The 12172-nt window shown below is 43.2% G+C and overlaps 1 protein-coding gene across 7 annotated transcripts in view; it reads left to right on the top strand.

Moving 5' to 3' along the window:
• The window catches only part of FREM1 (FRAS1 related extracellular matrix 1), a 108494-nt gene that overhangs the window by 33326 nt on the left and 62996 nt on the right, over positions 1 to 12172 (top strand). For 6 of the 7 annotated variants that reach the window (XR_014787800.1, XR_014787802.1, XR_014787801.1 and 3 more), the window contains exons 7-11: positions 575 to 898; positions 3746 to 3854; positions 6209 to 6340; positions 9531 to 9875; positions 11400 to 11542. Coding sequence is in view for 3 of the 7 variants with exons in the window: in XM_084834530.1 (XP_084690656.1) it covers positions 575 to 898; positions 3746 to 3854; positions 6209 to 6340; positions 9531 to 9875; positions 11400 to 11542 (1053 nt within the window). In the remaining 4 variants the exon portion in view is untranslated. The remainder of the gene's footprint in view (positions 1 to 574; positions 899 to 3745; positions 3855 to 6208; positions 6341 to 9530; positions 9876 to 11399; positions 11543 to 12172) is intronic. The other variant, XM_084834532.1, reaches the window with a different exon arrangement.

The raw sequence follows: 12172 nt of genomic DNA, 5'->3' as shown, positions 1-12172 counted from the left end.
TTATTCCCCTGAAGAGATGCACCTGACAGCATTGCACTGGCAGTGGTCATATTTGTAGATTTTTCTGGAAAGAGCAAATAAGTGGGAGATGCCAGGAATCTACTGTAGGCCTGCACACAAGCCTTGCAGACTTGTCAAGTAGGCCATGAGAGACTTGATGAACATCCTGTTTCTGTTGCCTGCCTAGGACTGCAAAAACAGGTGGGGATATTAAATACCTTGCAGGCCACAATACATAGATTATGTTCTGCTTGGTGCGTCTCAAGCTATGTAGGTTTGATCTAGTGTTCCAGTCATGCATTTTTCCTGAAAAATCCACACAGATGATCGCTTCTAATGCAGTGTTTTCCACTTGTAAAGGAATTATTCGACCATCCACAGAAGAATATATTACATCAAAACAGCCCTATTAATTGCAAGCAATCCTACTTACCTGGGAGTAAGTCCCACTGAACTGAGTGTGGCTTACTTCAGAGTAAACTGGCATAGGTTAGGCTGTCTGGAAAGAATTCAGCAATAATTAGACATTTACTTTCATCACATGCTAATTTGTTGCTTCTTTCTTGTTCCATAGTCTGAGCATGCGTGGCTTCCTGTTAAGATCAGAGGCGCAATTTCTAACCAGGCCCCTCAAACTGCCTTCATGGCTATGCTTATCCTGGAAGTGGACCAGTTCATTTTGAGCCCCTTGTCAACAGCCATACTGGATGCTGAAGACAGTGAAACAGCCCAATCGCTACTGGTCTTCAACATCACCAAGCCACCCCAGGAAGGCTATATCACGCACCTGCAAGACCACACTAAGCCTATCTCATCCTTCACATGGAATAGTCTCAACAATATGCTCATTGCGTATCAGCCTCCAAATAGCAGCCATTTGGAGAGGAGAAATTATGAGGTAACTCAAATAAGGCTGAAAGCATTGCATCTTCCTTTGCAGCTGAAAGATTCACACATCCCGAACAGTCAACACATCATATACAATGAATGGCAAGGCTGTCGGGTTGCACTGTTGAGTACCATTGTCCTGTGGGAGCTCAAGTGGCATCTGGTCACCTCACATCCTTTTTTGCTCGCAATCCTTTCCAAAAGTCATTTCACATACTGAGTTGCAGGTCTCCAAATCATGAGAATTCAAATTGTCTGCATGAATGCATGTGCAAACCAACTGTGCTTTTGTATGTGTTACAAAAGTTTGTTTAACTGCACCAGTTAATTGATTAAGGGTGCAATCCTGTGCAGGTACATGGCCGCCTCCAAGCTCGGAGGCGACCGCCTATCCAATGCAGGTCAGGAGAAGAACAGAGGGGATTGTTCCCTCTGCCCTTCTCCTACCCTGCATTTTCAGCTAGACAGCCGATTGTGGCTGTGTAGCCGCAAAAGAGCTGAGCGTGTGTTGTACAGGCATTTCCACCCTCCCCACCCCGGAACGCCCCCTGGGAACGCCCCATTTTGGCCGCCCCGCACTTCTCTTGCTAGCGCGGAGCACAGGGCTTTTCTGTGGTACCTGTGAGACATCACGCAAGTGGGGAAAGGTCGGTTCTCTGGGAACCGACTTCAGAGCGCGGGCTGTGAGGTTGGTTCCTGGAAAACCAGATATCCTATGGCTGTCTAGCCGTTGACTAACGGCCATAGGATTGCTCCCTAAATCTTGCAGATCTACCAGAAATATTTCCCTCTTTTGAAACATGAAGCCCATATGCCTCACAAATTCTCTACTGCTGCGTTAAACTTTCTTTCTTACAGATTTAGATCACAGCATTTTAAAGATAAATGCTACACACACACACACACACCCCATTATTGCTGGTCCTAATGTTTTTCATCCAGTGTGATCCCTTTAGGGCTTTCTAGGAGTGGATATTGGGGAAAAGTAAGATGGAAGAAATTATATATTTTAATAAAATTAGAAAGGAGTTACAAGTATGAGTATTTGAGATGCATAAATACTTATGAGGGCTTAACGAGACAAGATGGTGGAATTTCATGATTAAATCTAATTGACTCTTTAGCTGTGTGTGTATGCATGTGCGTGCGGGGTTCAGATTCAGACCATAGTGCTGCCTGAGGGGGAATTTAACCCTTTCCCTCCAGCGCACATTTCCTAATGAAAATGTACCAAAGTTGCTATTTGACCCATAAGGGCAACTTCTTAGAAAAAGAAATTGCTATTGCTATTACAAGAATGACAGTTAGTGCTGGCTAAATATGAAATTGGTAGGACATTGAGGCTTTTGAATTCAAACCAAGTGTGAGAGCTTGAATAGGCTGGGTTAGTTCAACAGGAATTATAGTGTATATATGCTCTAGCGACAGCAAGGACATTATAATAAAAATCTGACAGCAGTTATTTCTTGCCTGTCTTTAAATTCCTTCCCATAATGCCAGATCAATTTAATAAACCCTTGCCGAGGTTTAATGTTGTTCATGTTGGCTTAATTTCTTTCTGATTTTCACACATTTCAACAGTGGTCAACCCTTCAGCATTTGCTATTCATGTCGCAAAAATATCCCATGGAAGTATAAATAGTGCTCCCTCTTGTGGAAGTTAAAATGAATGACACACACGTGAAACCTTTTTTTATACTTAAATTGTACCTGTTAACTATAGGGAAAACAGCATTTTCCAAAACAAAACTGCTATGTATGAATTCGGAGAGGGGCGGGGGAGGCATTGTGGGTTAGTTATTGTTTTGAACCTTGGCAGCTTCTGTAGAGTTGGGAGTAGCAGCAGTGGTTGAAGCTGTTAAGTACTGCAGTCCTTTGTGTGATAAATAAAGGACAGTTGTGTTGAGGCCTGCTGAGCTTTACAGTCATTCCCTCTACCTATACAACAAAAACAAAAGGGGCAAGGGAGAATATGGAAAACTGTAGACCAGGGATGTGGAACCTCAGGCCTGGGGGCCAAAGCCAGCCCTCCTGGGGTCCCAATCGCCTCCTGGCCTCACCCCCTTTCCCCCAATCACCGGTCATTTGGTAGTTTCCTGGCTTTTGTGCATTTCTACACACACACCATTCTAAAAGGTTGGAACGCCTCTCCTAAGGCTTAGTTACTGGCACTTAAGAGCTTTAAGCTACAATATGCTGGTAATGTTTGCATTTTTGGCCCTGCCCCTTTGTCTTTGGCCACCCACCACTGGAATGCAGCCCCAGAGAGCATGTCCAAAATGAAATTCAGCTCTTGGGCTGAAAGAGGTCTCTCCCCCACCCCACCCCTCCTGTAGACATACAGAAACCATAGGATCTTTTTGCATTCTGGTTCCAAATTATTAACACTCCAAGGACACAATCCTATGGAGGTTTAGACAGAAAAAAAGCCCTACAACTCCTAGCATTCCCCAGCCAGCATGTTATCAGAATGTTTTGAGAGTTCTCTAATCCCCTATTTGTTGGCTGCTTTTTTATGCTAGGCATGCTCAGCAGTCATGAGCCAGGCTGATCTTGGATGCTTTTGAAAAGGGAATAGACACATTCATGGAAGATATGGCTGTCAGTGGCTGCTAGTCATGATGACTATATATTACCGCCAGTATCGTAGGCAGCCTGCCTCTCAATACTCGTCTCTGAGGAATTCAAGCTGGCACTTCTGTGCTCGTGTCATGCTCACGGACTTCTTGTAGGCATCTGGCTGGCCATTGTGGGAACGGACTGCTGGACTAGATAGGCCTTTAGTCTGATCCAGCAGGGCTTTTCTTATGTTCTTTGATAATTTCTAGTAAACAGAGTGTCCATTTTTGTATAACAGGTGGAGTTTGAAGTTCATGATTTGTACTTTGAAAAGAGTTCACCCATTACTCTGTATATCTCCATTAGAACAACAGATACAAATGCTCCTCGGGTTTCATGGAATACAGGTAAGAATTCATTTTATGCTGTGTATGTTTTTTTTTTTAAAGACAGGTTTAAGAATAACTTCTAACTAGAGCAACTAGAAAAAGAAAATCTACAGTCAAGGTGGCCAGAAGAATTAAAATATCATTGAATGAAAGTAAAAAATAATATTTTTTAAAGCTTTGTTTTTAACATACTCCATTTTAATTTTGTACAGTTGTTTGAGAGAGGTGTCTGAAAGGCAGTTCTTAATGACCTACAAGATTATAGAAAACAAATTATAATTGTAATTTTATTATTATTTATATAGTGCCATCCATATACAGTAAGCATGTTGACCCTCAGGCCCGTGGGCCAAATCTGCTGCTCCCAGGGTCCCAATCCAGCCCTCCAGGGTTCTCCATGTGGTCCTGCCCCTTCTCCTGGATCCACCCTCTTTTCCCCATCCACCAGTGGTTTGGTGGTTTCCTGGCTTTTCCACGTTTCTCCCCTGTTCTAAAATGTTGGAGTGCCTCTCTTCAAGACGAGTTATTGGCAATAAGAACTTTAAGCTAAAATATGCTGTTATTTTGGCACTACTCCTTTGCCCGTGGCCCCGCCCACCATTGGAATGTGAGAGCTTCTCCAAAATTGAATTTGGCCCTCAGGCTGAAAGACATTCAACACCTCTGGTATACAGAGTGCCTCACAGAGGGCGAGTTCTCACATCACGATAAGCCACCCTGAAAACAAACCACAGTGGCTTGTTCAATGCATCGCTAATGCATGCTGCTGCCACCAGATGATCAAATACTCCTTGTCTTGCCATGGTTTGTTTCCCCCTTTGTCCTCCTGCCCGCTCCTGGCACATATCCTAGTGGCCTTTGTGGCACATTTTTTTTTAAACAGAGTAAAATTAGGGATGTATGGGTTTTTATTTTTTTATTTCATTTCTGTACTGCCCAGTAGCCAAAGCTCTCTGGGCAGTTCTGTGTGCTGTCCTTCGCTCATTGATAGAGCAAGTTTTTTCATCCAAGAATTTAATTGTACTTGCACTAATTTGCAGTAGCACAAATGTGAACTTGCACAAATACACATTAACTAAGGCGTATTAGTTAATGTGAATTTGTGAAAATCTCCCCCAAAGTGGAAAAAAGGTTTAAAAGTGCAAATCCTCCCAAAATCCGCATTATCACACTTTAGCCTATGGGCAGGAATGCCTATTTTTGGTCTCTGCTCCCCCCCCCCCCCGTATTTTTGTACAACTAAATTTGTGTACAATTTCAGAAAGTAAAAAAAGGGTCCGCAAATGTCATGGCTGCTCGCTGCTTGATTTGCTCAATTCTCCTGTTCGCGCAGAGTGAGCAGCGATCACAAAGTTGGTGGAAATCAGGCACGCAGGTGTTGCTAGCCTGACACAGCTAGCAAGATTGTGAGGGAGCAGTCAGGTTTTCTGCTGCTCTTGCCAAGTGACTCTGTAGCCTTTTGGGCACAAGCCATACACAAGCCATCATGCCAGGTCCACATTTCACAACAAACCATTCTGAAAGCAAGCCACAGCCCGTGACCCAACAACAAGCTCAGGATGCTTGTACTCAGGATGCTGGTGCTCAGCATGGCTTGTACGTGATTAACAAACCACGCTGAAACCACCATGCTGGGTTTGGATGTCATGACAAGCCACTCCAACACAAACAAGGTTGACAACCTTGTGTCATGAGAGCCAGGTCAACGTTTCAAGGGCAAAAAATAGACAGTCCCCGAGGAAATTAAATCTAAAATATTGTTTGCCTCCATAGTTGGGCACTGTGTTTGATGGAAGTTCTGTGCATGGTATCTGACGTGTGATCGCCATTTCTCATAAATGAGATGTTGCAGGATAATTCAGCATTTGATGGTAAAGGAGGCTGTGGAACTTGTCCCTGAGTTTGCTTCTCAGGGACAAGTTCCACAGACTCCTTTACTATCAAACGTAGCTGTAGTGTGGGATGAGGTTCGTGATGAGGGCTCACACCTGCATCAGCTGTGCACAACAAAGTCCCTTGCTGGATCAGAGAGTAAATCTGGAAGCTACTGCCTGCAGTGACGTTTCTCGAAATGGTTAACGTTTTAGGCAATGCTTCAAAGAGCTAGCGGCAGAGTCTTAAATGGCTGGAAATTCATTTCCTTACGTAATAGATTCTAGCCACTTGCACAGAGCCTTTGAGCAACCCAGATGGTTGTTTTGAATATCTCATTCACTCAAAGAGTGTAAAGTGAATTCAAGTCCCATTGGAGTCAATGGCAAAGCTCCCAGTGAGCTGGATGGCTCTGGATTGCACCCACGTTTTTTAATAATGTACAGGATCTGGGTTTCTCCCCACAGCCCCCCTTGAAGCATTCATCTTACCTTTTTTAGGTCTTGATCTCTTGGAAGGACAGTCTCGCTCTATAACATGGGAACAGTTTCAGATTGTAGACAATGACGATATCAGTGGCGTTCGCTTAGTCACTGTTGATGGTTTACAGCATGGACAACTCACTCTAAGAGGTATTGTATCCTGGCAGATCTTTTCATCCACATGTAACCAACAGAGATGACTTAGTGGATAAAGTAGCAGTTACAGGAACTCTGGGGGAAAGCGACCATGTTGTACTTGAGTTCTTGGTTCTAAGGGAAGCAAAAGCCGAGTGTACTCAAACGCGTACCCTGGATTTTAGGAAAGCTGATTTTAATAAACTCAGAACAATGATCAGTAAGGTCCCATGGCAAGCAATGCTAGCGAGAAAAGGAGTCCAAGATGGGTGGGAACTTTTAAAAAAGGAAATTCTCAAGGCACAATCACAAACAATTCCAACAAGAAGAAAAGGTGGAAGACAACAGAAGAAGCCAATGTGGCTTCACAAAAAGCTTAGGGATGACCTGAAAACAAAAAAGGACACATATAGGAAGTGGAAAGAAGGCCAAGTAACAAAGGAAGAGTACAGGCAGGTAGCACAGAATTGCAGGGATGGCGTCAGGAAGGCTAAAGCGGAGAACGAGGTGAGGTTAGCGAGGGATGCTAAAAACAACAAAAAGGCTTTCTTCAGCTACGTGCATAGTAAAAGGCAGAGGAAAGAAATGGTTGTTCAGCTATTAAATAAGGATGGCAAAATGATAACAGAGGACAAAGAAAAGGCAGAGGTGCTCAATTCCTACTTTGGCTCAGTCTTCTCCCAAAAGAGGGTCTATGACCCCCCTGGCAAAGGCGAAGTACAGGCTGAAGGGGCAGGATTGCAGCTTGAGATCGACAGGCATATGGTCAAGGAACACCTCATTACTTTGAATGAGTTCAAATCTCCAGGGCCAGATGAACTGCATCCTAGAGTCATAAAGGAACTGGCAGAAGAGCTCTCAGAACCGCTGTCTATTCTCTTTGAGAAATCATGGAGGACCGGGGAAGTGCCAGATGACTGGAGGAGGGCTAACGTTGTCCCTATCTTCAAAAAGGGTAAAAAGGAGGAACCTGGGAACTACAGACCAGTCAGTCTGACATCAATCCCTGGGAAAATTCTGGAGCAGATCATAAAGCAATCCATCTGGAAGTACCTTGACAACAATGCAGTGATTACTCGAAGCCAACATGGATTTGTCAAAAACAAGTCCTGCCAGACAAATCTGATCTCATTTTTTGATCAAGTCACCTCCCTTGTAGACCGTGGGAATGCTGTAGACATCATATACCTCGACTTCAGCAAAGCTTTCGACAAAGTGCCCCATGATATCCTGATGAGCAAACTAGCTCGAAGTGGGCTAGATGAAACAACGATCCAGTGGATCCACAGTTGGCTACAGAATCGGACTCAAAGAGTGCTTATCAATGGGACCTTCTCAAGCTGGGGAGAGGTAACGAGTGGGGTACCGCAGGGCTCAGTCCTGGGCCCAGTGCTCTTCAATATTTTTATTAATGACTTGGAGGAGGAGGTGCAGGGAATGCTGATCAAATTTGCAGATGACACAAAATTGGGAGGGATAGCTAATACTTTGGAAGACAGAAACAAAATTCAAAGTGATCTGGATAGACTGGAGTGCTGGGCAGAAAACAACAGAATGGCATTTAATAGGGACAAATGCCAAGTTCTGCACCTAGGAAAAAGAAACCAAATGCACAGTTACAAGATGGGGGATACGTGGCTCAACCACACTACGAGCGAGAAGGATCTTGGAATTGTCGTCGATCACAAGCTGAATATGAGCCAACAATGTGATGTGGCTGCAAAAAAGGCAAATGCTATTTTGGGCTGCATTCATAGAAGCATCGCTTCCAAATCCCGGGAAGTACTAGTTCCCCTCTACTCAGCACTGGTTAGGCCTCATCTGGAGTACTGTGTCCAGTTCTGGGCACCACACTTTAAGAAGGATGCAGACAAGCTGGAGAGGGTTCAAAGGAGGGCAACAAAGATGATCAGGGGACTGGAAACAAAGCCCTATGAAGAGAGACTGAAAGAACTGGGCATGTTTAGCCTTGAGAAGAGAAGACTGAGGGGAGATATGATAGCGCTCTTCAAGTACTTGAAAGGTTGTCACAGAGAACAAGGCCAGGATCTCTTCTTGATCATCCCAGAGTGCAGGACACGGAATAATGGGCTCAAGTTACAGGAAGCCAGATTCCGACTGAACATCAGGAAAAACTTCCTGAGTGTCAGAGCAATACGGCAATGGAACCAATTACCTGGGGAGGTGGTGGGCTCTCCCACACTGGAGGCCTTCAAGACGAGGCTGGACAGCCATTTGTCAGGGATGCTCTGACTTGGATTCCTGCATTGAGCAGGGGGTTGGACTCGATGGCCTTGTAGGCCCCTTCCAACCCTACTATTCTATGATTCTATGATTCTATGTTATCTGGTCCTTTTGCCATCAATACAGTACATGGGCTGATTCAACTTTACAGCTCTCTCGCCATGAGGACTTTGGGAATATGCAGAGGCCGCTGCTGGGCTGGCTCCATTTATAAACACCGAGATAATGTGGATTCTGAGGTAGTTGTCATATTTTGCCACATGGCATAAGCCACTCACCCTACTGAAAGGGAATTTCAATTTATTTTCATTGCTTGTTGGTTAGGGGCTCACAAAGTTTGGCTTGGCTTACTGGCCAGCTGCTGTTTGTAGCTGGTTGCCACTGACTCCTCCCCCAAGTTCAGTGGCACATACAAAGGACTTAAGAACATAAGGAGAGCCGTGCTGAATCAGACCAAAAACCAATCTGGTCCAGCATTCTGTTCACACATCGGCCAGTCAGCTGTCTGAGCTAAGCCCACAAGTAGGACTTGAGTGCAATAGCACCCTCACACTCATGTTCCCCAGCAACTGGTATACAGCAGCATATTGCCTTTGATACTGGAGGTAATATATAGCCATTGTGACTAGTAGCCAGTATTAGTAGATTAGTAGACTTGGGGCTGGGTCTTGGTCTTTCTTCATTTTCTTTGGGGCTTCTGCAAAAGGTGAGAGCAGCACAAGTCTGTCTCGCTGCTTCTGCTCCTCGAAGCCATCCAAAATGAGATGCCAATCCTTCCCCTTCCCCCAAGTTCCCTGCAATTAATTGGTGACCTCACGAGTTAATTTGTGAAGGACTGATGTTTATTCATTTCCTTCTCTTGACAGTCCAGTTCCTACATCTTATAAACTTAATTGTTTCAGTGCCTAATCTTCACCCCCATGTCCCAAGTATGAATTATATCACTTCTGTTGCCTGACAGGAGGAAAAGGATTCATGCTCACAGTCTCAGACCTTAAGACTGGTGTTGTCCGTTACCATCATGATGACAGCGATTCCACAAAGGACTATATTGTCTTCAGGATCTTTGACACCCGCCACAGCAGCCGCCACAGGTTTCCCATCAACATACTGCCTAAAGATGACAGCCCCCCATTTCTCATCAGTAATGTTGAAATAGAGGTACATGAAGGACAAACCATTCAGATCCAAGGCTCAATGCTTCGAGCCTCTGACATGGATTCCAGTGATGACTACATACTCTTTAATATCACCAAACCATCACAGGCAGGAGAAATCATGAAGAAACCAGGACCAGACCTTATTGGTAATATGTTAGACATTTGCTGGAGCGGGAGGCCCTCTTTCTTTTTACTAATGTTTTGAGGTCAAGTTTTACCTTTATGCCTGAGTGTTGTTTTCAAATTTAAAAAATTTGAAAATTTTCAAATGTTTTTTCCTCTAACACTTGAGAGTTCAACTGCTGTCCTCATTTTATTAGTGCTGTCTCCTTCTCTTTCATGGGATTGAGTAAATAGACTGTGGATTGCAGCTTTTAGTATCAAACACACTATTAAAGTCTGTTGACTGACATGGATTTGCTTAGATTTGAAGGCACCTCAAGGCTATATTGGCTTCAGATTTAGGCCCTGATCATAATCACACTTAAATCCATATACAAGGCTCAGTCCCAAAGTTAGGTTGATGATGTAGTTTCCTGATATGGATCCTGAACTTCATGGTTAGCCACTTGTGTGTTGTGGCACCCACATAGCTTCCTATGAACAACCCCACTGATTTTCAGCCTGCTTCACTCAAGAGGTTATATCCTCCTCATACAAATGGATAAGTGCATTGTTCAGCACCCATGCATTTGTCCCCTCAGCACCATACTAACATAACTTTTGAATTAGGCCTCGGTCATAATTATTTCCTGGCATTTTAATGAATGTGTTCAACGTGTAGTCCCTTCTGTAGTAATTCCCAGCCAATGCAGAACACCAAAGTATACACTGGGCAGGTTCATGTGATTAGTTAAGCCATAGTGGGCTGTGGCACATGTGAGCAGCCATTTTGAATATTCCCTAAAACAGCCCATGAGTTCTGGGTGGTTTGTTAACCATTCTAACAATCCACTGTTATCAGGATGACATGACAAGCCACAGTCGTGGCTTGAATATTTAAAAGTCTCTTAGCACATAACTACAATCCACCACAGAGATCATGCAAACCCGGTCAATGAGTTATCCCCAAGAAAGTCGATAGACTGAAATTTTGTTGCTTTGATTTTGGTTGGTGAAAACTGTACAACAAGTTTTTCCTCAGAGTGCTTTCTTTCTGAGGAGAATGTTCTTTTATTTACTTCTTAGCTAAAAAAACAACAACGTGGGTAGTCAATGACATTTTCTTGGTACTGCGATCCCTGGAGGCTTTAAATGAGAAGAGAATGTGTCATCCATGCTAAATACGAAATAATTCAGCTTCAGAAGTAAAACACAGAATTTCTGTCACAGAGTCTGGGCATTGCTGTTACTTCTAAAGAACAGAAATCATGTCCTTCATAATTCAGTAAAAATGTCAGTTTTGGTTTTTTAAAGATAACGAAGAAACAAGCACAAAGCCTTTACAGTTACACCTTGACAACATTAAAGGCAAATAACAAGTTTCAGAATTTCAGTATAAGACAGTTAATATATAACCCCTAATCTATGGTTTCATGCAAAGAAAAATGGGACTATGTCATTACGCACCCTTGTCTTTAATAACACTGCTGAACTCTGCTAAACTAGACTACATTAGAATGAAGGTATAATTGTAATAGCTCTACTTGCTTTTGTCTGTGTTTCAACAGGTTATCCAATCACTAAATTCCTTCAGAAAGATCTGTTTAATGGGATAATCTACTACCGTCACTTAGGAGGAGAAATATTTGAAGATTCAGTTGAGTTGGTTCTATGTGATAGTCATGACCCTCCCAATCTTTCAGAAACTCAGGTATGTCATTTTGGGATTTATTGCAAGGCCATGAGGGAATACACAGTGACATATATCTATAATCAAAGGCTACAATCCTAAATTCACTTACCAGGGATTAAGTCCCACTGAACACAATGGGATTTTCTTTTAAGTAAACGTGCAAGCAATTGCACTCTAAATGTGTGAGAATCTCCTTTTCCTAACAACCAGATGGATCAGGTGCATGGATGTTAATAATGTTGTGAATGTACTTAACATGTTTCAAGGCTCAGTCCATATTAATGTTCAGGGGCGAGATGGCATTAAAAACCAACAAAGAATGCTGTCAACCTGCCTCAAACTAATGGTCTCATTTCACTTGGCCAATAAATGGACACAATCACGATATAAGAGCTCAATGCTTGGCTTCCTGTGTTTTTCCTTTGTTATAACTATAGTTGGCAATGTTTCAGAAAATTGGGTTTGTTTGTACACATCTTTAAATATACCAGTCATTGGTGATGGACATTTCTAAAGCAAAGTTTAAATGTTAAGGTCTCATGTAAAAAAGATGGCAAGGTTTTTAAATGACAAATTTAAACAAAGTATACAGAGGGCTCCTTCACACTGGACTTTTATCCTGTGATTGAGATTGCTCCTTCATGGAAG

The sequence above is a fragment of the Heloderma suspectum genome, chromosome 2 (assembly GCF_057233095.1).
Source record: "Heloderma suspectum isolate Gila_16-S chromosome 2, 16-S_ref, whole genome shotgun sequence".
In the NCBI taxonomy this organism is placed as follows: Eukaryota; Metazoa; Chordata; class Lepidosauria; order Squamata; family Helodermatidae; genus Heloderma; species Heloderma suspectum.
This window is presented reverse-complemented; position numbering and strand designations above follow the sequence as displayed.